The 27,436-nt window shown below is 38.6% G+C and overlaps 1 protein-coding gene across 14 annotated transcripts in view; it reads right to left on the reverse strand.

Moving 5' to 3' along the window:
• The window catches only part of MEF2C (myocyte enhancer factor 2C), a 143,999-nt gene that overhangs the window by 50,064 nt on the left and 66,499 nt on the right, over positions 1-27,436 (reverse strand). For all 14 annotated transcript variants that reach the window (XM_073344443.2, XM_073344439.1, XM_073344452.1 and 11 more), the window contains one exon: positions 22,511-22,714. In XM_073344443.2, the coding sequence (XP_073200544.1) occupies positions 22,511-22,714 (204 nt within the window). The remainder of the gene's footprint in view (positions 1-22,510; positions 22,715-27,436) is intronic.

Raw genomic sequence — 27,436 nt, forward strand, 5'->3', positions numbered from 1 at the left:
GTTGATGGTAGAGCTACATCTTGTAACAGGGGGTGGTAGACTGGAGAGCAAGCTTGCCCTGCATTTCCCCAGCAGTGGTGGTTCCTGTCCCGCAGGCCTGGGCCTGGCTCCCCACTTTGGGCATTGTGACCTAGTACATGGGTTGAAGAGCCAACCCGATTTGGCCTGACCATCCTTCTGTTATGAATCAGGGAAACTGGATCAAGCTTGAGTGAGTGGTGTTGTGACACGGAGCATGGATCATTTAAGGGATTGACTTGCTCTCCAGCCCTGTGTGAAAATTCATGTCATACACCTCCTCTTGCCAATTGCATAATATGCTTGTAATGATGCCACACATCTAAAGGCTGCTGGAAGGGGATGGGGGCAGTTGCCCACCCTGCTGCCCTTATTAGCTCCACCACTGCTTCCAGTGTGTCTGCCCTACTTTGAGTCAGAAAGGTCTGTCTGTCTGTCATAGAAGGCTGCCTCCTCGTTGCTCTCTTAGGGAAAATTTGTGCCTCTGGGAGCCCTCGGAGGGAGCAGTCTGCTCTGCATCCTGCATGCAGGGACTGCTATTGTATATTGTGGCCTTTCTATGGGGGGATGCATGATAGGGAAGGCTCCTTGTGCCCTGTACACATGAGCAGGGGCCAGACACAATCCACTCCTCATTGTTCAATTTCATTCACTCGTAAAACACTTTTTAAATTTGGTATTGGTTTAAATTAAGCAGAGCAATTTTGGGCTTATGAAAAAAATAGAAAACAGATATATCAGATTCATGGATCTCATCTTAACAAACCTCAACCATGTATCTTTCTGGATTATCCAACAAGCAAACAAAAACAGACCACATGAGGAGATTGTCATAAACCTTTATATTATTTCCGCTAAATCATGTCCATATACACTATGCATAGACAAACAAAGTTCATGTTTATTTCATAGTGCATCCAAAATGTTTCTATTCTCAATTATTATATTTGTAAATTATTTTTATATCAATTTTAAATCTGAATTATTCCTGAGATTTTAAGGAACATATTTCCTCATCCTTCAAGTTTAATTTGAGCTTTCAAGCTGAGCTCTTGCCATACAATAAAAGGTTGTAAAAAAATTTACCAGGCAATTGGCTCAGAATTCTTACACTAACTCTCAATTTACAAGATCACATTTCCCAGGCTTTGACAGAACACACAGATAATAACATCCTTGGGTTCTGCTAGGGTCTGAGTTTAGTCACCCAGGAATTCATCTGGGGCCACTGAAACTGGAGAAAGAGAATGTGAGAGGGAGGGAGGGAGAGTGAGAGCACATCAAGTGATCTGAAAACATGCAAGTTGGCTTCTCACTCTGTCAGAGCTCAGCAGTTTACAATCTGACACGAGGCTACATCACTAGCCATCAGCAATTTTACTCATCCTAGATATCCACACCTGTCAGCGACTCTGCACCTGTTGTCTAATTTGGCAAAGGCCAAATGACAACAGCCAATCGCAACTGCCTGTGCTGCAACATGGCCATAGATGGCTTTTTCTGTCGTGTCTCTGCTGATTGGGGCTGCTAATCTCCCTGTATTTCAGTGGTCTGCTTTTTGTACTTGTAATATTGTCACGATTTTCAGCTCTTATCTGGGTAAAGGGTATAAAAATATAACTGTTACACTTTGTGTATATGCTCCCCTAGTATACCAGCTCTCAATACATTTCAATTTTTTGTCCAAATCTAGATCCACATCGGACAAGACTTTTTTTTTTAAGTCTCCGTTCTCAAAACAAACAAACAAAAACCAGGTTCCACTTACCATAATACAGCACTAGATCCAAACTTACTATTTCCGGAGTATGCTACATAGGGGCGATAAAAACTACTATATGTATTTTCAGACAACATGGATATTCTTTAAATAAGGAATGTATATATTCAGGCTATGGAGCAATTAAATCTATGCTGTAAAGATTTATTGCTATCATTATGCTATTGTTTTAACTTGGATCACAGCATTTCATTGAACTGCTACCAATCTGACAACAGCCAATATAAATGATATTTCAGCTTTTTTATATTTGTATTCTTTGACAATTTAATCTCAAACACAATTAATTTTTAGATGTTAGTAACCAATTTTTTTCAGTGAAATAAACATAATTTTGAAAACACTGCCTAAAAATGAAGTGCACTTTCAAAGCCAGCTCCACTGTGAAAATATAGTGCCAAGAATAGTGTGCAGAGAAGGAGTAATTAGGGGGCATGTGTGTTTTAAGGACTGAATAGTGACCACTGCACGCAGTATGTCCACCTGGAGACCCACACAGCCAAATGCTAAGCTTCACTTTAGAAAGCTCTTCACAGCTACTGCGACAGGGTTTGTAGAGGAGCATCTCTGCAAGTTTTGGGGGAAGACAGAATAAGGGAGAAAAACCTCCACACCCACATTCCAAATCTGTCCCACCTCTCCCCCCCACTTTTTTTTGGCATGTCCTTATGTACAATGTCCAGCCAGAATTTGGCTCATAGATCTATGTTACATGTGCTTCAGTTCAGTGACAAAAATTAACACAACAAAGTAGTGATAAATACTTAGTCTCCAATTCATTACTGCCCTAAAGTGGGCTTAAAAGGCAGCATTCCATTCTCCTGGGGAATACTCCCAACATAAGCTGGCTCTCCAGTTGGCACAGAGCTTGCAAACGGCTCTCTGTGGCCTCCCACAGAGCCCCAGACATAGCGGATGTGCCAGGAGAATAGCTATGCTCTCTGGTTATTCTTGATTGCTCATAGCCCTTTACACCAGGGACCAGTGAAACCCCTGGCCAGGTTCTGAATACTGGGAGGCAGGAAGGTGGCTTTAAGCTACCTTTGCCCCCTCACTGCCCTTCTGCAATCTCAGCCTTCTATTCTTTTCACCCTTATTCTAAGTAATACCAGCTGTTATACAGCACCTGTCAAAGGTCTCAAAGTAAAAATTCATTAAAAATGCCTAATTTTGTGTAAACTTAATCTAGTTTGTGGTTATAATGAGGAGCAGAATTCTCCATGATTAGCCCTATTTGAAATAGAAGAGGCTATTGTGATTTTTGTTAAGTTTTACTGCAATGACAGCAAGAATATATGAATGGAAAGCAAAACATTATAGTTGTTCAGCAGAATCAGCTCAGCCTTGTTATGGACTATGAGGCCATTACAAAATAAACACTGATTGTTACACTCCCTCTCCCCCTTTTTCTGTCTCTCTGTCTATAATCCTTCTTCAACCTCAACCTGGAGCAGCCCTCGCAACATTTTCACCTGTGTCTAAATTAGGAGAAGAGGGAAGCGTGAGGCTGGATTCTGATCTCATTTACATGGGGGTATATCTGGAGCAACTGTATTGAGCTCAGTGAAGTTACTCCAAATTTACATAAGTATAACAGAAAGTCTATTACATCTGTATTACTAACTCTTCACATGTATAATACCTTAAATTTGTAGGCCTAATTATAAATGACCATAGAAAAGTTAACTATTTCATTCAAAGACAACTGCTGGTTATTCATGACATAAACTGCAACATTTAATACGCAATTCCACATGAAAGATATTGGGAAAATCTGAAAAACCAAACCACATATTTCAAAAAAAGAATGTTTGTGAATGAGAACTTATTTGCATCAAGAATTATAGATGCTCTGAATTGCATTTTGCATGTATGTATTACCTATCATTCCAAAGGATCCTACAGTGCTTCTAAGAATTGTATGTATAGGGATTGCATCACCATCCATTAAAATGCAACCACCTCTGGGGTAGAAATATCATGGTAATCCTGTGTAAGAAAGAACCAACCGACTATTTTCAGGACAGGAAATGATGTATAACTGAAATTGTAGGATAGATTATAATCACTGGAAATTAAATTTTCCTTAGACTGTGGGGCAAACAAAAGTGCCATGGAATTTTTGATGATTACAACATTTTGGTTATGCATTTTATCCAAAAGACAGTACCTCCAGTAGCAGTGTGCTGGGGAACTGGTGCAGTACTGACTCAGCGGTGAAAATGCCACCCACTGAGACACCAACACCACTTCCTGCAGCACCTGGGTTTTCCTTGGAGGTCTTGCATGAAAATAACGAATGTATCAATGTTAGAACAGATTTCTCTTTTGAAGAATTTGCGAATTTATGTTACAGTGGATCAAATGACAGAGTATTAAATAACGAGGTTATCGATATGACAAGCAGCAAACACCTCTGAATAGCTGTGTCTTTCAAATGCAAAGGAAAACAGCCATTTATTTTTATAATTGTACAATTGCTTCACCCAGCTGTAAAATGTACAAATCAATATTTTTTTTAAAACAATGATTTGTTACAAATGAAAGGCTTGATCCCCTAAAAAGAATCCATATGGGAGGTCTCTTTGCAGAATCCAGGCCTTAGTTACCAAAGAAATACGAAGCCACCAACTTGCCAGTTTGCTGATAGAGTCAAGTTCTGACCTCAGGATACATATAAGCATATCCCATTAATTTCAGTGTGTGCATATACATACCTGCGGGGAGAATTTGGTCCACAGCTTTTGACTGTGGAAGCATTTAGCAGATGGCTGAGAAAAGAGAGAGACTTTCATGGCTGTTTTAAGATCTATTATCTATTAAGATTTTTCAGTTAATTTAATAATGTACATTAAACACACTTCACACAAATGTTTCTAGTACATAATAGAACTTATCTTTAAACAGCTATTAAAGTCTCTAGACCATGACATGCATTCATCTGCTCACTAGCACTGCTTCCATTACAACCAATGAGCCAGATCATACACTCTCATGGAAAATCCCACAGGAGACATGCAATACAGCTGGAAACTCTGCAAGTTGAAACTTGAAAGATTCTTAACTAAACGTTTATTAAGTGGGGAAGGAGTAGGGGTTGTTGGCCTCTGTAGGGTGATGGGGTACAGCTCTCCGACTACTCGGTTATCCTAGAGATCCAGTCCCCTTCACACTACTCCCCTCCTGCAGCACGACTCCTTTAGAAGACACACTGCTACTGCCAGTCTGCTCTCACCAAGGTCATAACCACTCTCCAAGGGGATGTGTCAGCAAAAAGAAAGAACCCATGGCTAGATTTTGAAAAATCCTCTTGGCCAGAAGCTTTCATATACAAGAGCCATCTACTGCTGCAGAATCTGTCTGTTTCTAGGTCTTATGTATACAATGATAAGCTTCTAAGCTGGAAGGACAGGTGGTCTAGTGGTTAGGGGCTAATCTAGCCCTCAGAAACCCTGGGTTCTATCTGCTATGGATTTTGTTTGTGAACTTGGCCAAGTCACTTAGAGCTAGATTCACAAAAGGACTTAGGTGCTTCAATCCCAGAATCAGGCCTCATTGGGGTTCACAAAATCCCCATTTAACTTCTGCTGAATCCTGTCAGTGCCTAAGCTCATTTGGTACTAAGTTGTTGCCTATGTTTCTGCCTCTGCGTACACACTGCTGCTTCTCTCAGCATGAACTGGTGGAAGATAGGCATTCCTCTGCCTGCCTCTCCTGTGGCACCTGAGCTGGTACTTATGCTGAGAGGCCATTTATTGGCTCTGGCCCCATATGTGAACTCATGCAAAACAGCTGGGGAGGGAGAGAAGGAGGCAAAGCTCATTCCCTCATAACTGTCATCCCAGTGCTTCAGGCACTCACGCAGGATGTGGGAGATCCTAGTTCAAGTCCCTCCTCTGCCTGTGGGCAATAAGAGATTTGAACAGGATCTACCATCTCTCAGGTGAGTACAGTACCCACTGGGCTATGGAACATTCTGACTGAGGGCGGGATAGACCCTAAGTCTCTCTTGTTGAACCTGTTCCGCTCTGGCTAAATAATTAAAAAAGTCATTGGAGAGGTGGGACTGAATCCTGGGTCTCCCAGGTAGATGCCCTACTCACCAGTCTACAGAGTCATTCTCCTGTTTATTTTTACTCTCTCACTCTGGCCCAACGACTCTTAGTTAACCCACAGCGCAAAAGTGTCAACAGATGCGACTGAGGGAGCTCCTATTTCAGAATATTCCATAGCCCAGTGGTTAGGTTTCTCACGTAAGAGGGGGCACAGCCCTGTTCAATCCCTTTCCCCTCCTCCCCTGGAGAAGGGACTTGAACAAAGAGTCTTCCACATCCCAGGTGAATACCTGAATCACTGGGCTAAAAGTTAGGAGTGTGTTACCACCTCTCCCCTCCAGCTTCTTAAAAAACCATGGTAGGTGCCTAACTCCAAGAGGGTTTGCAGCTGAGAATCCAGAGCCTGGATCTCCCATTGGCTATTTTAGGCAAGGAGCCGCCTAGGTGCTGGCTTTTGTGAATCCCATTCTAAAGTGCCTATCTCTCCCCACTTGTTGTATAAGGATCCTCGATGCCCAAATCAGGCTTTGTGAATCCCAGTGATGTTCTACATGTCTAAAAGTTAGGCATGGCGACACTCAGTATTATCATGCCTATATTCTTTAGCGAACCCAGCCCTTAGCCTCTGGGTCCCTCCTCCCCCGTCAGTCCCCATCTCTTAAAAATATAGATAATAGCACTTCCCTACTGCACAAGTGTGTTGTGAGGATGAATACATTTAAAAGATTGTGAGATAGGAAGATACTATGGAAATGTGGGCCATATAAGTATCTCAGATGGACAGATTCTCAGCACAAGCTGGGCATAGGCTCATGCAATAGTGACTTGCTAAATCTGCAGCAAGACAGCTACAGTGCTGCTAATGCTCATGGCTTTGTTAAGCAGACGCTGGATAACTTTAACAAGACATTGGTTGTGTTCACTATGGTTATGCAGAAGACTGTAGGCAGCAAATAAACTGTCAAGAACCTGGTCAACTTCATGCTATTACTCCTACTTGGGAAAAGAGAGCAGCAGCAGCGGCAGACTCGGGACCTACTCAGAGGGAGCAGGTTAGAGAACTATTTAACGCTGCCCCTCCCCACACTGAAAGTCAGGCAGCCCATTTCCCTGTGGAACTTTTCATTCGAACTTGCTTCCTCTCCACTGCAGGAGAAGGGGAAGTGAAGACTGTAAATAGAGGGGGAGGGGCAGATCCTAGACTTTTTGGATGGAAATGAAATTTGTGGGAGGGGCAGAGAGGTTGGTAGTGTTTCATTAAAGTCCAAAGCCAGGTGCATCTTACCCTCATTTGAGTTACAGTGCAAAAAGTTATCATAGGTCCAGTAGCGAATCCTTTATATGTCCCGCTGTCAGCCTGATTTTACTTCCAGAAAGCAAACTCTTTACCACTCATGCACTTCAAATCAGAACTGTCACATCTTGTTATCTGCAGGGGGCCTGACAGTTCAAGGGTTCTGCTAATGAAGCCAATTAGGTGGAATCCCCTATACCTGCCAATATTTGAAAGCTATTAATGGAGACATCTGGAGAGAGAAAAATAGGAACACACCTTTCAACTCTTTTGAACTACACTGGAATAGGAGAGATTTTTAGAACGACAGCATGGGAAAAGGATCAATGCTTTGCTGAAAAAACAAGGACTGTCTTTCCTAAATTGGCATTTAGTCTGTCTGACACACACCCAAGAGCTTAAGCTAACAACTAACAGCTATAAAGAGCTGTACGCCCCCTCCTCCTCCCAAGTCCCTTGCTGCAAGGAAGAGACTTATGCCAGGAAAGAAGGACTGGCCCCTAAAATGGAGCAGCATGGTCCAGGGGATTAAGTCTTGGCTTATAGGTTTATAAGACCTGGGTTCTGTGCTTGCCTTTGGTTAAATCACCCCACTTGCTTCATCTACAAAATAATATTTTCCTTTGTAAAATGCTTTCAATTCTATCAATAAAAAACACTAAGTCTCACTATGTAATTGAGAGAATTATCATTCAAAAGTTAATATTCATATATGTGGGATAAGAGGAAATTTAGAAAGCAAATCTCTTTTCATATATGCTGCAAAAATACAATTCAAATGCTAAAGCATATATTTATTATAGCCATTGGAGACAAAATCATAAAGATGCCACTTTATTACATCAGTTTGAACATGCAAGAACTATGTAATAACCAAACCTTAGATTACAACAGTTAAAGTATAAACTGAGCGTTTTTACATTTTATCACGTTATATCCATGATCCTATTGTAGTAAACTATACATATTTTAAACTCAGCACACTCCATTAGTAATTGCTTGTCTGTCAAGATTTTGATCTCTTTTGAGTCAATCTATAGCAGCTGTGTGTTGTTTAAAATACTCATATTGACTCTTCTATAATTTGCTTCCTTTGAACAGTCTGTGTGCTATAATGTTGGATCAAAGAAATAAACGTATACTTTAACAACCCAAAGTAAAGTGCATGCACATTTTTATAACAGTGCACTATAAAACGTAATTATAGTTGTCTATAGATCACACAGGATGATATAAATAAATGGGTTTGAGATTTTTTTAATGCAAGCATATCCAATACATCAAAGATTTTTCCCCTTATCACCAGTCCCTACAGTGCAAAGACATTAACAAACCATTCAGAATAAAGATGGTACAACCTCTTTTACTAGTATATTTACTTCTTCATTAATTGCTGACTATATATAAAAAACATCATATGGAAACTAACGATGGAAAACAAAATGACCCCATCAGGCTGGGGTTCTAAAATAGAACATCTAGCAAATGTTGATTCAACTGCAGGCCCCCCTGCCCCTCTTTTTTAACAAAAGGTATTTTTTATTCAAAGAAAAATGAATATTTTATACGTAAACATCAGTTATAGTTAATTGTTTACCACAAACATTAATTCACAATTGGTCACTGAGCTTATGATTATTAAAAATGTGGCATAACAAAGCAAACATGTTTGAGGTTTTACATGGCTGTAAATTTGATAAACTTACATTAGTTTCATTTTTGTTTTATGTACGCCGTATCACAAGCATCTAGAGGCCTCTCTGAATGCGAGGCAAATGGAGTCCAATCAATATCAGCTACATAATACATAAAGGATGGATGCACATTTTATAGCATAGAAATAAATAATTAATTGAAATCTATTTACTGTAACAAAGAAGAAATGTCAGCATACTTTGAAGTTTAGCAGAACTTTTGCCACAATCATAAAAACTGTGGGAAGGAGTCTCAGGGGGAGACTGTTATTTGCATGCAGCCCAGAGCAAGGAAAGGTGTAGAGGTGCATTGGTGCAGGGCAGAATGGCAGACACTGTGTTCCGGACTGAGCATTTAAGGGTATGTCCACACCAAAATAAAAACTTGAACACTGCCCTGCAGCACCTGGCCCAGAGCCCAGATGAACTGATTCAAGCTAGTGGCTGGACTCAGGCCGAGGGGCTAAAAATTGCAGTGTAGACATTAAGGCTCGGGCTCTGATATCCAACCCCTTCACAGGGTTCCAGAGCCTGGGCTCCAGCCTGAGCCCAAACCCAAACAACTACACTGTGATTTCAGCCCCACAGCCCAAGCCCCACGAGCCTGAGTCAGCTGACTGAGGCCAGCCTCTGGTGTGCCGCAAGTCTCTTATTGCAATATAGATGTGTCCCGAAGGGGTAGCTCCATGTGGAGGATAAGTAGGCAGCAAAGCCATGGCTCCACTTACTCTCTACTCCTCTTCACACAGACTCTCTGCCCCATCGTTGCCAGGGGAAGACTCTCGTATACAGCACCCATCTGCCCAAAGAGTTGGGACTGCAACTGTGGTCAACCCTATATGGCCATGCAAGGGAGGTGGAAATCCTTACTTCCCTGTGCAGACATGTGAGGGTGAGCCATGTTCTAAACTATTTAGAGCACATTCTGCCACCATCACACACACTTGAGGAGTAGGGTCCTACTCCTATAAACAAACACTAGACAAACATTTAATTTTATGCATATGAGTAGTCTCACATAGGGCTATTGACTACCTAAAGCTAAGCACAATTTGTAAGTATTAACAGGATTGAGGCCTACAGGTGCTACTCACTGTGTGAAAAGCTGGCAGAAGTGGCTCCTTAAAAACAGACATGGCTCCACTTAAGCTTGAGCCACAATCTTTTGAATAGAAAGACCCCTGTTGACTTCAGTGGGCATTGAATCAGGCCCTTAATTAATTCTGAGCGGTGGATTTCACATATCAGAACTATTTAGCATTTAATAATCTGTTAGGTTACCTAATAAAACTATATGGTAGTGGCGAAGGGCCTGTGTTTGCAAAGACTTACACACTCATTAACTTTACTCTCATGTGTAAGTGTCTGAAGAGGCTGCTTATGCAAGGAGCTCAGTGTCAAACTATTCACCTCCACATTGACTGAGAGCACAAAGCATCGTGCAGGACCTAAATACAACAAAATGTCTTGGGAGGGAGGGGGATGTTTACCAGTTTGAATTAAGAACGGCTGTGACTTAGCAGAAGGTATGGTGTTTCTAGGCTTCTGATTAATAGTACTGGGTAAGAGTTCAGGTAAATAACTACATTTTACAAAACAGGGATGTCTTAATGATGAAAATGAAAAATGGGTATGCTCACAAAAGCCTTTGTCTCTGGAATGTAGCTATAAGTAGCTCACTATCTAGGTTGAAAATGGCTGTGCTGTGTCGTGTGTCCTATTTTTCCATGCTTGCAGTAAAGATACAATATGGGAATTCAGCCTTGGTAATTACTAATACACCACATAGACACAATTATACCCTGTATACTGCATAAAGGAATCACTTGTGGTCTGCCTCCATTACAAAGAGCAGTTGGGGGCCAACATGCAAGAAGACAAAATGCTTTACAAGAAGGAAGGAGACCAGAAGAGTCAATGTACACAGATACAAGGACCTTGATTCTTCTTGCAGTGATTTAAGTCCCCTTCCATCAATTATCGTCCTTTGTCTCCAGAGCCTTATCACTAGCAGCATTACAGGAACTGAGCAGAACAATACTCAGGCCCAAATAACCCTGTGAACTGTGCTGACATTTCCACACCCTGTTGCTGTGTTTGTGCAGGGTATTCAGATTCCTTAAAAAACAAAAACAAAAAAAACCCCAACAACCCCACACAACAAAAACAAAATTCCCAACTGTTTTAAGTTACCTACCCCAATCCCTGCCTTAAGCCCTCTCTCCCAGTTTAACTAATTTGTTCACTGCTGCCTCACACACTCTAATCCTGCAATGATGCTATAAGAACCTCAACAGAACAAAACAGAATAGAATTTCTCTAAACCCTTGCCAAAGCTCTCAATACATTTTTCAGTTAGTTAAAAAACAAACAAACTTGTGAGCATTGGATGAATGAAGAACTACAAGGTAAGGGCCTAAATAATACATAGATATAGCAGCTACATTAGTCTAATTGTTTATTTAAATAAAGCAGCTACCTAACTCATTTACTTTTACTGTACACAGAGGAGACATTTTCTCTCCACAGGGACATCTGCAAAGTTTTGAGGGTACAATCACAAGTCTGCAATTGGTGATATATGTCCAAGTGGTGATATATGTCCAAGTTTTTTTCATGGATGGCTACTAGACACGTAAAGTTTCATGGCATTTCTTAACAGGACACCACACTCACTGCTCATCAGAAAATATATTTAAAAACACTGTGGAAAGGAAAAAAAAAGGACCCTAGGAAAGGCAGCTATTTTCGACAGTAAGTCAGCTCCTGTGAAACAAAGTCCTGTCTTTCAGAAAGTGTTTACGATCTATGAGAAAAAATATATCCTTGGGCTAAAATGTTTATTGGCACCTAGGAGTCTGAAGAGAGCAAGTCAGGCCTGTGGTTTTTTGAGGGCACTTTATCATTCCCTGCATTCTCAAAGGGAACTCTGAATGAATAGAGCTGGATTACTCAGCCTTCTATTCCACGCCTATTCCTCTCCATTTTCCTTGGCAAGGCTGAGAGCCAAGCTATTTTTAGTTAGGCAGTTTTCTATTTTTAGACAACTACCAGTTAAGAGACACTGGTTAGGAGAAAGAAAAAAAAGAAAAAAGAAAAAGAAAAAGAAAGAAAGAACACAAAAATGGGAGAAGATGGAACTTCCCTTTCTCATATTGTAAAGAAGGCCCTTCAACCTGTAACTCCAGGCATTTCAGCTGTTTCCAATCTTGGAAAAATAAAGAAAATGCAGAGTTCAGGGATTTAAAAATAAACCTACCCTCTGGCAAACAGACCAAAATGCAACAAGCTGTTACTATGTGAAACAGTGACTACAAAAACAAAGAACATTCTCCAGTGACTAGATTGGGAGAAAAACTCTCGAGCTATTAGGCTATAAGAATGTTACACAGACATGTAAGATTTTTCCAGCTTCTCAGCCAGATATATCATGTTTTGGAGAAAGAAACAGGCATCTGTGAAGTAGAACTAATACTCTGCAATACAGATTTTAGAGCCCAGTTTTACATAAGAAGAGAATCATGAATCAAGTCTGAAGCACATTTATATTGCAAACATATTTTTCACATTTATTCTCATAGCATTTTTACAACAATAACATCCAAACATTTACAGAGACACTGAACTCAAACATTTTGAAAGCAATTAGTGAGTGTGGAAAAATAAAAATAAAATAAAAGGGGATCTGCCAAAATTATAGGGCCAAATCCTTAGCCTGTGTAAATCAGCACAGCTCAACTGATGTCAAGAAAGCACCTCCAATTTACACCAACTTTGGATCAGGCCCATGTCTTGCAGCTGTCATTGCTTCAGACCTACCAAAAACACCTTCAGGAAAAGGGGACTCTTTAAAATGTTTTAAACAGTGTTTTCCAATGTCAGCCTTGCATTGTTTGTCACATGATGATCTCTGTTAACAAATTTGGATTCATCTGCAAGTTACTATCTGCTTCCAAGAAAAGGCTAAAGACAACTTTCCAGATGTTGCACTTTTAAGCCTGCACCAAAAAGCTGTTTAGAATCAGTAACAAATCCATAGCACTTGCATTTCTCTCTCGCTCTTTCCTTCTCTGTTTTATACAAAAATAATCTACCAGGTGAAGTATTTCACTATCATTTGGGACCCTTGAAGATTATGAAATATACTGCATGAAAACCAAACACTTGTGGAGAAATCATAATAATGAATTGGTCACTTCTACGAAAAACAACTCATTATGCAACTTTCCCTTATCTGTAGTATTCCTCATATTGGATTAATCTGAAATATATTCAAAGTAAAAAAGTGTAAAGCCAAATTCTGGGCTACTTTTGTTCCTTGTGGCAGGCCTCAAAGCATCTTAAAAAGCCTTCATTTGGCTGCAGAGTGTCAGTGGAGATCCTGGCACAGATTGGCTGTACACCCCTTGCCTGCTGCAGAGATCTTCATAGTGCGTCTAAATAGTTTAATGTGGAGGGGAGGATTATGGGTGAGCTTCAGACTTGATTAACGTGTCCATGCAGGGCACATATTAACTGGCCAAAATCCCATAAAAGTGCATGTGGAAGGGGAAGGTGGAACAAAAGGCCATTATCAGCTGGATTTGATCCTTCAGTTCAGCAACCATTTTGCATAGAGCAGAAATCAGTGTTGCCAAGTAAGTGAAGTCCATTTATTAATGTCTGGATACTGGTGACATGGCAGACTTTTTGAAAGCCTTCTCAATCCATCACTAGTGTTGCTAACTCTCATGATCTTATCATGAGTCTTGTGACAGCTAATATTGTTCTTAAAGCCTCAGCTCCTGGAGTACCATGATTACAGAAGAATATCATCTTTCATTTTAAAAAGTATGTTTCAAACTTATTTGGTCAAAAACGTTTGGAATTAAAATGTGTGTGTGAGGTGGGGTGACTGACTTATGATTTTTTAACACTTAGGGCTGGCAATACTAGTTCCCAGCATCTGGCCCACACTTGATCATCGTAAACCAAGAACCAAACATTCAAAAAGTTCCTAAAGTCATCATAATAACAAAGTCCCTTGGCCAAATTCTGTCCTCAGATATGCACACAGTGTAGCTGTTGAAGTCAGTGGGAGTCACGTGTGCATCTAAGGCCAGCGTTTTCCTGCAGAAGCTACTAAATATGGATCACTCATACTACTATATATATAAATAACACTTTTCATGCCTAGATCTCAAACCATTTCACAAAGGACGTCAGTCTCAATGTCTCCATTTTACAGATGAAGAAACTGAGGCACAGGAAAGTTAAGTAATTTGTCCAAGGTCACCCAGAACTCTGTCTACAAAGCTGGGAACAGAACTCAAGTCTCATAAGTCCCAAACCGATGCTCTTTCCATTTAAGTACTGCTTTCTTAGACCCCTTTAACTTTTTTTGTTGCCTAACAAGCTTACTCTATATTTAATGGGCCAGCTCCTCAGCAGTGTGTAGCTTCACTGATTCCAATGGTGCTATGATGATTTACACCAGCTCTGAATCTGGCCCAATCTAGATTTCACAGTTTGTTTGTATACAGTATTCTGTTATGATGTCAAGAGAAGAAAATACTCTTATTACATACACTACAACAGTTGTCCTGTTTCTTTTCTGAAATTTAGAAGATTTAAATAGTTATGGGGCTTATTTACCACAAATATACAGATCAGAGTCTTAATTGATATCAAGAGGCTTTCAAAATCTAATTAACCTCCCAGCTAGTCATTAGCTCTGTGACCTTTAGAAATAATTGACAGAAGCGATTTTTTCCCCTTCATCTCATTCGCCAGGTGACTAATCTTAGGTGTGCTAAAGGACCCACTGCACATCTGTAAGATTTGATGCGATAATATGTAACAAGTCAATTAGGAAAATGGAATTGTGGCATTTCTCGACACAATATACAGCCCATGTAGCTTGTCAGAAGCATACAGGTTTTGTCACCTGAATACTAGTCTAATCATCTCCAGCTTTTCGATGCACTGAAGCCACACTAAGTCTTAATTCTCAAGTCCCTGCATTATCCCACAGCAGATTTAGAAGCATTTCACTACACTATGTTGCTGGTTATATTAAAAGCCAATTAGATTTTCAACTGTAGCTAGTCCTTTTATACTTAAGTAAATATTGTACACGATGGACTATCACTTGTTGCATATTTTTCTTATACAAAATGTGGGCTCATTAGCTTTACCTGAACGAAGTGCCCTTTTTTTTTTTGCACCAAGCCTGCCATTTATAAAGCTTTGCATTACTATGAATTTCTTCCCTTTCAGAAATTATCTTTCATCCCTACAATTTTAACATCATATCATATACCTAGGGCTCTGTGTGTTGTAAAATATACTGGACATGAAGGCTGCAAGAAGAATTCCATGTGTTCACAATCCCAGCTCTCTCTGATTGAGTGGAAAATTGCTGCTGCAGTTGGCACACATCTCTCTGGCTGTGCTCACTTCATTGTCCCTGTCCAATGCTACAAGCCCACAGGGCCCTGGGCAAAACACATTTTAAAAACTATGCAGAGTTTTGATTCACTTTTTAAAAAGACCTTGTAAGTAAAGTGTGTGTAGCTTTTTGAAACTGTGATTTATGCTTTCAAAATAGAATGATCATCTCTTCCACTGGCCATCTTGCAACAATACCCTATTACCCTCAAAAGCCCAGTAATATCGCAATCTTCCTGCTAGACTGAACTCTGGATGAAGCTACCTCTTGATGAGGTCACTGATATTGCCATGAGAGTAAGGTCATCCAGAAATAAAGAGGAGGGGAGTGAGGACAGAGGGGCATCAGCAGTGATGGAAGGAGAAGGTCACTGAGAGTGACACAAAAGGAGCAGCTGGAAATGTAGGAGAAGGAGAGAACAGGATGAGGAAAACCCCTGAGGAAGGAAGACAGCAGAAAAGGAGGAAGTTATCAATTGTTTTGAAAGTGGCAGACAGATTAAGAAAGATAAGATTGGACATGAGGGACCATGAAGGACGTCAAGCTGAAGAGACCCTTAGAACTGGTCAGAAGATGGCACTTAGTAAGAGTGGTTTAAGTGTTGTGAAATAGAAATGAGTTTGCAGAGGATTCAGATGTGTCTTACTTGGGTAACCATGTGACTCTATCATTGTAATCCTTTTTTTTAAATCTTTTAGCCCAATGTTTTTCTTTGTTGCTCTCACTCATATAAGTTCTCTGGGACAGGTACTTGTCTTTTACTTATCCAGTAAAGTGTCTATCATGCTTTTGTCTGCTATAGAAACAGTGACCATAATCCATTAAGAGAACAGGGAAAGAGGAAATGTGGGTGGGAGGATATGGCGTGCTTGAGGAACTTTGAGGTGAAGGGGAGGAGGGAGCCAGTGAGGTAATGAGGCAGGCAAGTGAGGTTAAAAGAGGGTTTTATTGGGAGATGGGGGCTACTAACTTGTGTTTGAAGGTTGAACGAAAGAAGCAGGGGTCAGTGTGTGTAACAAAGACTTAGAAAAAAGAGAGAAGGGGAGGAGTTAGGAAGAGAGTAAAAGTGAAGGGAGTTGATAGCAGGAGACACAGCTCAAAGTTATGAGATTGTGAGGAAAGAAAAAGCTGCTGGGAGTAAGGAAAAGAAGTTCTTGCTAGATAACATCAAAACTGTTTTAAAAACTGCTAAGATCATGGACAGGCATGTGTGTGTGTGCGCGCACGTGCGTGTGGTAGAAGTTTAGAGACAAGCAGCTGGGTGATCAGTGTGGAGAAGCAGATCTGTTTGTATAAAGAATATGGCAAAGTTGAATGAGCAGAAAACAAATTATAGTGGAGGAATTCTGTGTGGTTCCTGTTTTTTCTCCACAAGTGCTCAGTGGTATGAGGAACAGAGGGTCAGTGGGATGAGTCTGAAAGAGGAACTGAGCAGGATAATTTGAGCTAAAGGTAGTGAGCATGGAATCAACAGAGAGGTGGAGGTCAGCTTGAGAAAGGGGGGGGAGTATGGGAGAAAAGAATCAGAGAGATTGATGGGCTGGAGATCACAAAAGAGCTGAGTGATGAATTGGCGGGCAGGGGGGATGGAGTGATTTATGTGCATGGGGACAGAGTGGGAATCAGAGAGAGGGGACTTGGAGGTTGAGAGACTGAAAAAGAACAGGGCTTGGTAAAGATTCATGAGAGACTTGTTGAAGATGAGACAGTAGTTGAGGCTGTAATGGCACGGGGGAAGGCAGGCAGGAGACTTCACTTTAAAACTTCAAAAAGCCTAATGGCTTAGCTAAACAAACACACTGGATTTCTGTAATACACTTATGATTGTAATTATGTTTGCAGTCAAGATAAGTCTAAAAATAGTCCCCATGCAAACAAAGGACAATGGCCTTTCCAGTCTCCTGGAGGAATGACACTGTGCTTTGGCATTATTGGCAGAACTGAATGTGTTAGGTCTTGTATCCCTTACTCAGGCAAGATTTCCACTTCAGGTCAATGGAGTTCTGCCCAAATGAAGAATGGAGAACAAATGCACTAGACTGGATAAATTAGAGCAAACACAGGATGATAAACAGCTGTGTGTCATGCAGCAGTCCTTTATACATGCTTCCTTATCAGTGGTGAGGTGCTGTCCACCTTCTCCCTTGTTCAGGTGGCAGTAGGCAAGTATTGCAGTTGTGGTAAAGGTAAAAAGGGGTGAGGTGGGAGGGAAAGCTATATGATGCTCATATGGCTGGGGAACAAAGGCAGGTCCATTAACCCAAAACCTAGAGGTAATGTTAGAAAGTGGTCTCTGATATGGGAACTGAGTAAACCATAGGGAAAACCATGATCAGGCACAAAAAAGAGGCAAAAAAGACCAGTTCTTCCTGCAAACAAAAGGAACTTATGGGCTGTTTACGCATGGCTCTGTAGCTTTCATAGACCTTAAGGTTTGGTACAATTGGCAATTGCAGACAAGATTTTCCTTATTATAATTGTAATATGTGAATTATGTCTAACAAATTAAGACCCATTGACTTTGTGTGTCAAAATAATCAAAACTGGTGTTTTCCATGCATTTTAACCAGACATATACTAACAGACTAAACTATTTTAACTAAGGTCATGTTTTCAAGGTGTGTAAAGATTAGCTCATTAGAGGTATCTTTATGAGATGCATGCATGCATCCTTTATTTATGACATATGACCCACTTACTTTTTAGGGACATGGGCAGCAAATTCACAAGCCATGGGCCTGATTCTCCTCTCACTCATACTGGGGTACAGCAAGAGAAACTCCACTGAAGTCAATGGTGTTACAACTGTGTAAAACTTATACAAATGAGGAGAATCAGACTCCATGATTTTGAACAAACAATGAGATCTCTGTTCTATTGCAGAAAGTGGAATTTGCTCACTTAAGTAAATCAACCCATCCCTTTTTCCCATCTTAATCCCATTTTTTCCTCATCCCCAAGCAGAAATACCAATACAGCCATTTATGACCTCAGTAACCAAAACTGGAGGATTGTGATTTTGTGCATGTTAAGTAAGTGATACTTATTATAGATCCCATTCAATTAAAGAAAGGGAGAATCTGATGTATTTTGTATACAACTGAAGATGGAACGAAACCCATAGTTGTAACAATGCTATTTTATAAATTAAACAAAAAAAATGTAGTAAATGCAAAAGGAGTTTTTATTCTGAGAAAGACCTATCCCACTTTAAAGTAAAGAATAACAAGACTTCTAGTAATCTAAAATTTTCTATTGCACAAGAGAATTCTATTTTTAGAATGACAACTGTACTAAGTGTATTGTTTTTGGTACCTATCATACAGCATTGGGAAGTTTACATAATGCAGAAGTTGATCTTTGCCATCAAAATCAAAAGGTTTAGAGAGAACCAAACCTTACATAGCTCATACTATTCCTTAAAATAAATTGTCAAATCCCAATAACTGATGTGCTGTATTAAGAGAAATAAGGTTTAATGAAAGACTGTGGGATGGGTGGTTTAGTGGTTAAAGACACTGAAGCTTCAGTTTTAGGAACACAGTTCAACTCCAGACTGAGGCCTCAAAGTGAAGCTTTGTTTGCGGAATCAATACACATCACAAAACTGCCACACATAATTCAACAGGATTTAGAATAGTTGTCATTCACTGCTTAGAAGAGATCCAAACATGAGTAAACATGGAGGGTGAATACACTTTTCTCTCTCAAAAGTGATATACCTCCATGTTAGAGTTTAGGTGACCAGTAGGTGGTAAGAGGAAATTTACACTGTAATGCCTGAAACAAACCCATTTAACAGATAACTTTTCCAAAGAACTCAAAACTCCCACACCTGTATTTCAGAATACATTTTTATAAGGAAGGTAACATTGGATCTGTTGCATACTGAGTGAAATGAAGTTGAACAGGCAATTTCAGAGACAGGTATCAAAAGTGACTGCGACTGTTATGTAAAAATAACATTATAGGATTAATTGTTTTTAATATGATAGATTAGAAAGTTTGAAAAGAAGACAAACCCGACTGGTTTAAACGGTTTATAAACTCTCTTAATATTAGCTAATCTACTTCATGTCATGGCTGTACTCTGAATTCTATATGTACAAGTTGAGCAGCACTGAGATAGCTTGGTGTGATTTGCAATAACGTTAAAACACCCATTAACTTATTCCAAGTCATTTCTTCCTTGAAAAACAGCATAACACTTATTAGAAATGCAAAGTCCTTTGCCTTCTGTTACTTCAAATAATAAATTGTTATCTGAAGAGTGGTATCTTCATAAATACTAGACATAATTAATTCCAGTAAAATGCATTTAAAATGGCTGATAATAAAACTAACAACTTTAATCAGAGCTATATAAAAATAATTTAGGCTTAAATCTGAATAGCAATAATTTCATTTGAAAGTAATGAAAGTATATCAAGGATTAAAATTATAACTGGGTTCAAAAAAGAATTAGATAAATGCCTGGAGGATATGTCCACCAATGGCTATTAGCCAAGATAGTCAGCGATGCAGCCTCCTGCTCCGGGAGTCCCTAAACCTCTAATTTCCAGAAGCTGAGTCTGGACGACAGTGAATTGATCACTCGATAATTGCCCTGTTCTGTTCATTCCCGCTGAAGCACCTGGCACTGGCAACTGTTGGAAGACATGATGCTGGGCTAGACAGACCATTGGTTTGACCAAGTATGGCCGTACTAATGTTCTTATCTATACTTTTTTTGAATTATAGGAATGTATACAATTTGAAGAAGTTGTGATATGTGCTAATCACCGATAGCGGAATCGAAAAAAGTAACTAAACAGACATTACTATGCATCATGTGAAGAGAAATTGGGATTCTAAATTAATTACAGAGAATGTTACACAGGCATACCATGCATGTATTTCAAAAACAATGTTACTTTAGAAGATTTTCTTCTCTAGTTTTGTAGAAAGCTGCAAGCAGAGCTATGCTCTGTACTTTTGCTGAAGTACAGTTATTGAACAATCATTAAGATGAAAATGAACAAACTTAATAATACCATCCAATCCTTAGGCTGCTTTTGATTGCCTAGGAAGAACAAAATTAAAAGCTTTATGAAGTCTAGATGTCACACAGCCAAATGCAGCGGACTCTCCACAAGGAAATACTCATAATGCAGTAAAATTTTAAATGATCAATTTAAATATTTAAAATGTGGCAGTTTTGTATTCTGCACCTTACCATACAGTATATAGAAACTACACTGAGTGCAAAACCATCTGTCTGCTCTTTTGTGGGTTTTTTGCCCCGTTGAACTGGTAACAGTAAAGTTAATGATCAAGTAAAGACATACTTGCACAGATTTTTTTGGTAATATAACAAATCTTTTTCAACACTAACATAATGCTTAACTATTTCTTTCGACCTGGTAACAATACTGTCACTAGAGAGGCCTAAGCACTTCTCAATGCTAGAAACCACATCATTCAAACTGCCCACTGATTAAACTACTATCACAGCTAATCCATATGGGAAGAAACGTAATGAAAGGCCCTTTATCTGGCTTCTCTTTATTACTAACATCATTCCGTTTAAATAATGATAATTATCAGGGGATAGCCACCGGACTCCTTGTTGTTTTAGTGATAATTATATTTACCCATTTTTCGGCTAAATTTTCTAAGGGTTGAAAACAATATGATTATCCACAGAAGTTTGTGTCCCCCACAAAATTACACATTCGAATGCAAACTGGATAACACATGAGTAAATCAGACAATTTTTTGGGGCAAAAAGTAAAATAAAATAAAAAGGGTTTTGCAGGTGTGCATATCATTATTCCCTTTGAAAATCTACTCCTTAAAGTTACAGCAACATAAACATAGCTTAAGTTTCACATTTACATTGAAGTTTCTTGGAAACCAAAGGACTTGATGATCAAAGGACCTACACACTCATTGTGAAGCACAGCAAATGACCCAGATAAATCCCGACCTATTGGCCTGATCACCTGTTTCCATAGGAAAACCTGAAAGAGGGAGCTTAGAGGGAAAATATCACAACAAGGTTTTTCTTCCTAAGAATGTGCTCTTTTTGTTCTGTCAGGAGAGGAAGGAGGATAATTTGGGGGTCAGGGTTTGTCCCTTGCAGAACGGCACATAAGACTGGCCACCAGTGCCAGGGCTGAATCCCTAGAGATCAGTGGGAGACTTTGCCCATCGGTGTGGAGGCTCCAAGGGGGGCTTGGAGAGGTGGGGGGAATGATGTACATCCCACACCCTTCGTGGTCCCACCTCACATGGATTCCAGCACCCATGGTGCACCCTTGGCGAGAACTCACTCCCTTTCCTAATGGGGGCAAGGAGATGTGCAGGTGGATCTGGGAGGTAGCTAAACAGTAGAGCCCTGTACATCAACATGAAACTATATTGCAAAAAGGGTTATATTCTTAGTTACAATATTTATTAATATAGTTTCATGTGACTGTATTGTGAACCTCTAGCAGTAAGTTCAATACAATCTATAGGCTCATGAACTATTTCTTCATCGAAAGTATCTAAAATGTACAAATTAAATGTAATCTCTTCTATTGCAGTGCTCAAAATTCTTGACTGGTGTACATCAAGGGTAAAATTTTCAGAAGCCTCTAAGTTTCATTTGCAAAAGCACCTAAGTGATTTAAGATTTTAAGGGTAACATTTTCTAAAGCACCTCAGTGACTTTGGTGCCTAGTAGGCTCCTAAGTCACTTTGGCACTTTTGGAAATTTTACTTAATGTTTTATTATATTAACAAAATCCATAAAAGTCACATTTACTTTGGTTTGAGTCTTTAACTATGTTTAACTTGCTATGATAGTAATGGAATTAATGAATGCTGAAAATGAATGTTTTAAGTTTGAATTAATATTCTTGAGCAGTTAAAATACAGATTGCTACATCTAACAGTCTACATTAAATAATTCTACTATGATAATGTTATAAAGTGTTAATAACGTTCTGATAAATGTTGTTTCCATGCTCTAATTTTACATATTTGGTAAAAGCATTCTAAGCAAAGTTGGATTTTTCCAATGTTCAACTATTTTTGTGTGACAGAGAAAGTGCAAACATTTGTCACATAACTTTTAAGTCAATTTTCCTTGAATTCTTTTAAATTACAGTGTTCTTAAAAATAAACTACACAGCTTCAGAAATCATTCAGCAAGATCAGATGTCTTAGATGAGCATTGACAAAAATTAGTCCTCACAGGACATATATTCTTACCTCAACAATATCTGAATTCGTTCGACTCTCATGTGGCTCATTGTACTCTGTATATTTCAGCAACACTTTGTCCATATCAGTGCTGGCATACTGAAACAGTTTGTTGGTGCTGTTGAAGATGATTAGAGCAATCTCACAGTCACATAGAACACTCAACTCATAAGCCTTCTTCATTAACCCAAATTTCCTCTTTGTAAATGTCACCTGGAAAAAGGAAAATAAGTCTGTCAAAAATCCCCAAGTCTCTTTTCTAGAGTCCTGTTTCTTTTATGAAATTATAACTTGCAATTCTATAGTCTTTGAGCTTCAATAAGTTCAGCTGGAAAGCAAATAAATCAAAACACAGTTCCAACACAGAACACAAATATCGAAGTGCTAAGTAACTGAAGGAAATGCATACAATCCTCAATGCACAATTCAAGCTACAGAAAGTAAAAAAATGGGGCATTTCCATTAGTTGAACTGTGAATTTTTCCTGTCTCATTAACCAGTTTAAACCATTGGCACTGGATTCTTCCCAAAATATTTTAATTCAGTACACTTAATCTTTTGCCCACACATAAGCTAGTAAGTTTATTCTGCATAGTAGATGTCTTTGCCACTCACCCCCACAACATTTTAAACATTACATCTCAGTTCTAGAAAACTTTTAACAAAAGATTCAGCCTATTCTTATTCAACAGGTCTTAGTTCCAGTTGAATTCCACCCCACAATTTATCTATCAGTAAGAAAAAAGTTATATCTCATTTAATTAGTCAAAAAAGATGATTTGATGTAGAGATGCACAGATCTATAACAGTTTTGAAAAATTACCAGATATATTAAAAAATCCTTTTTGTTTCACTTTCAAATTCTCAAGTGTCAGTACAATGAAGAATATAAATCGGGAGTGAAGAACAAGTTATATAAGTACTGACTAGCCAGCAATATATATGCATTACTGAGGTGAGTTCTTATCCATACATACCTGTTGACACATTTTATTTAATCTCAAAGGAGACACTTAGAAATATGAGTTAGCATTTTTAGTACAATGAAAGGATTCCAGTCACATTATCTTGGTAAATTAGGGATGCACATATATGGCTTGTGTGAGGGCAAGTCAGCAACTGCTATGAAACTTTGCAAACTATGCAAAATCTAAGCAGTATGAAGACCTGCAATTAAAAACTGAATTTCTTTCATGATTGATTTGCAAAGTTCCAATAAAACATACACATCTTAGTATATGAGTTTCTTACCATGAGAAATCTAATCTGATAGTAAGAACTGACTTGTTTCTGTTTTTTCCTGTATTCCATTTGCACTAAACACATAAATAGATATTTTATTTTTAATATCTATTTTCCTCTACAGTAATTTTCTGTGATGGATTTTGAAAGTGAATAAACGTACGGTACTAAAACAATTATCAGTCAAATCAAATATGCAGTGAGGGTATTTGACACAACTTGAGGGAAGCACTAATCAGGTAGTGTAGACTTGCTTAATCTGACACTCAGTGCTAACAATTCCTTAATACCATCAGTAAAAGTACCTATGCACATGGTTCATCACTTAGGCAAAAAAGATTCCATTCTGCATGGTTCAGAAGGCTGTTGTTTTATCTTGTTACACTCCTAATGCAAGCTAATGATAACTGCAACCCCACTCTACCTTGGAATCCCAGCTGGTCATGCCATGGAAAACGTGACATTTAAGTATTTCTAATCCCTACCAGCTAGTCTATCTCAAAGAGATGTGGCTGTATGCCAATGCTCTGTACATTTATTCTCCACGATGTATCATGAATGATGTCACTTTTATTGCCGTCTCGATCATTGTAACACCTTTATAAAATCTATTAACAACAGACAGATTAGTATTAAATCTGATTTTTCAAGCATTAAAAAAAAACAGTTTGCACAGCATTAGATTTGAATCTATATTTTTGTCACGGCTGATATTAAGACATATCTAAATGGGTAAGGTCCAGCTGGCTTTTGCTGTTTGGCATGATTGATGAAATACACAGTCAAAAACTCATCTTACCATTGAAAAACTGATCAGTCTTTCAAATGCCTTTTAAACACTTTATCTGCTTGCAGAAAATTGTGATGCAATGTTACACACAGTAATATGAACATCTATATAATTTTTTAGAAAAGGCTAAACAAGCTATGGATCACATGCAGAGGGGAGAATGTACTAACCCGACACATTTTTCTGCATCTAAAACTATTTTCAATCAGACTAGTTGACCACAGTACTGTAGGTGGAGTGCATCTATACAATATGGTTTCTGTTGCACAGAAACCTCAGAATTTAGCATGTTACAGCTCCTCACCATCAAAGTATACTTCAGCACAGAAATATCTTTAAAGCCACTGTTTGTGTTTACTGTTAGGTGCTCCTGAACATTTTGGGTAACCACACAGATGTGCTGCATAGCACATACTTATTTCATAACACTTATCACAAAAAAGATACTACTTATAGTGCCTTTTCACGAACACTGAAAATAAAAAGGACAACAGATAAGCTAGAGGGTTTATTAACTTTTCTTTAAAATGTAATCTTAATTGCTCTGAATTTAATTCACTATTATCTGTTCTTTTTAACAGTCTTCAAATGTATTACATAATGCTTTTTTGCCATTGTTCTTAGACATAAAAACAATTGTATCTATTACTGTTTCTAAAGTGATCTAGAATATTACTCTTCTTTTTAAAATATACCAGTCATTGACTGATTGCAATTCAGAGCTTTTGCACTTATACCTAATAATGTATTGTAGTAATGTAATTTCTCATACTTTTACAATAGTTTGTAATAGGGATGAACCTATTTATTTACTAAACTTGCAGTAGGGTCAAGACCTTCAGGAGAGATTAAGAATACTTTTAAAGGTATTTAAAAATACATTCTCCTTTCATATAATTTCCTTTATATAGCCACATCAAGAAGAGGAATATACTCATTTATCCTCTGAAGTATTTAAGTGAGTAATATGAACAAACAACATTTAACTTTGTATTTTATGTCCAGTATGTTGTTAGCTATATTCACCTAAATCAAAATTAGCTAATAAATATTGACTAAGATGATAGATACCATATTTTAGCACTGCAGTGATTTCACTGAGTGTTAAAGACTGCAATAATGTATTAAAAATATGTTGTCTCTTTATGTCTAGGTGCAAGCCAACTGAAACCTATAGCTGGAAGTCTGTAATTCTGTACTTAAGAAATAATTTTTACTTGTGCGAAGTTAAGAACAACATGAAGTAAATACAGACATTTCTTAAACACAGTTGCATACACACAAACTACAGAGTAGCTTAATGATTCAAAAATTGTAGCTGGTCGTATTGAGGAGAAGGGATTTACTGTAACATTTCACAATCCAAATATGATCACTTTACTAGGGCTAAAAAAATCTCGAAAAGGAATAATCCTGATAACTGATCAGGAACTCAGATACTACAGACATTGAAAGCCATATAAGCAGCTAGATAATCTGTCAGACTACAGGAAAAATTTCTCAGGAAGGAAGACTTTTATAATGCAAAATCTATATTCTATTTCACAGCCAGAAAAATATAACTATGTGTTGCCAATTTACTGATGTATTTAAAAATAAATCTGATCTATTTGCATACACACAAAATATTACATGGATTTTGATGACATCTGATTAATATTAAATGTATTTTTCAGTAGCACAGATTGAATAATTTCATATTCTTACCTCTGCTGACTGTACCAAGGACTAGTTAATTAATTAATTCACAATTGAGCCTGATGTCCAAATCAGATTTGGGACATGCTTTATCCCTTCTGCTTTCTGGATCAGTGGATGTCTAGTACTGTCCTCAAGTTTCTATATTTTTCTTTGTATACAGGAGGTTTTATTGACTGGGCAATTTGTGAAGTCCTAGCCTCTTGGACTAGTCTATGATGATAGTGAGATAATCGGGGAATTAAGTGTTGAGAAATATAAAATGGCTGCCTAGAATCAGGAGGTTGGCTTTTACCTGTGTTTAAAACCCTGAAGCCTCACACACACAAAATACATAAGCCATACAATAGAAAAGCAATTGTCAGTATTTTTAAGTTTTCAAAAGTACAGTATAAGTACTGGGTAACTAGTGTGGCCAAGCAGTGTTTCAAAGACAACATTTCCAGTGGAGTGTGCAGGGAATGGAGTATGTACTTGTGCAGCATGCTGAAAATTAATCAAGTTGCATGTGTTCTACATAAGCTCTGAATACAGCTTGCTTTATTCATTTTGAGCCTGCTATTCAGAGCTGATGAGCCCATGAATGTTCACTGAACACAATCGTGATGCCCAGCACCTCAGATGATCAGGCCCTGAAAGTCTGCAGTACTTGGGTACGTAAAGCAAGGAAGTTTAAATGCAAAGATGATTGTCCAGGCTTTGAGCAAACCACATGCTTGTTTTAAATATTACAAAAACAAAAGAAAGAGTGAAAAAGCCAGTTCTTAGCTTCCCTCTCATAAATCAAGGCTAGGTCTTTGTGCATTTTGGACCAGATTCTGGCTAGAGGTTAAACTTACTATATGCACAAGAAGGAAAGCATGGACCAAAGGCGATTTGGGAGGACATTTTCCATCTTCAATTCTGGCTCTCCTCCAAACTACAGAAAGACAATTCTCCAGGCTTTCTATGGTCAAAGCTGTGAAGGGGCTTTCCGAGACATGGTTTTGGGATCAGAGACTGTGATATTTGTGAATGGGGCTGTAGCCACCCAGAATGCAGGTGTACATTCACAGTACTCCATAGCTGCAATATGCTCTCACTAGGAAGGTAATTTGGCATGGTGCCAGAATTTGGCATTTTATTTGTAGGGAGTAATGTTTATTTAAATTAAATACATTAGGAGATAGGTTAGTTGGTTTTCTATATAGGTCCTTTCACATACT

Source organism: Lepidochelys kempii, chromosome 5 (assembly GCF_965140285.1).
Source record: "Lepidochelys kempii isolate rLepKem1 chromosome 5, rLepKem1.hap1, whole genome shotgun sequence".
Classification (NCBI taxonomy): Eukaryota; Metazoa; Chordata; order Testudines; family Cheloniidae; genus Lepidochelys; species Lepidochelys kempii.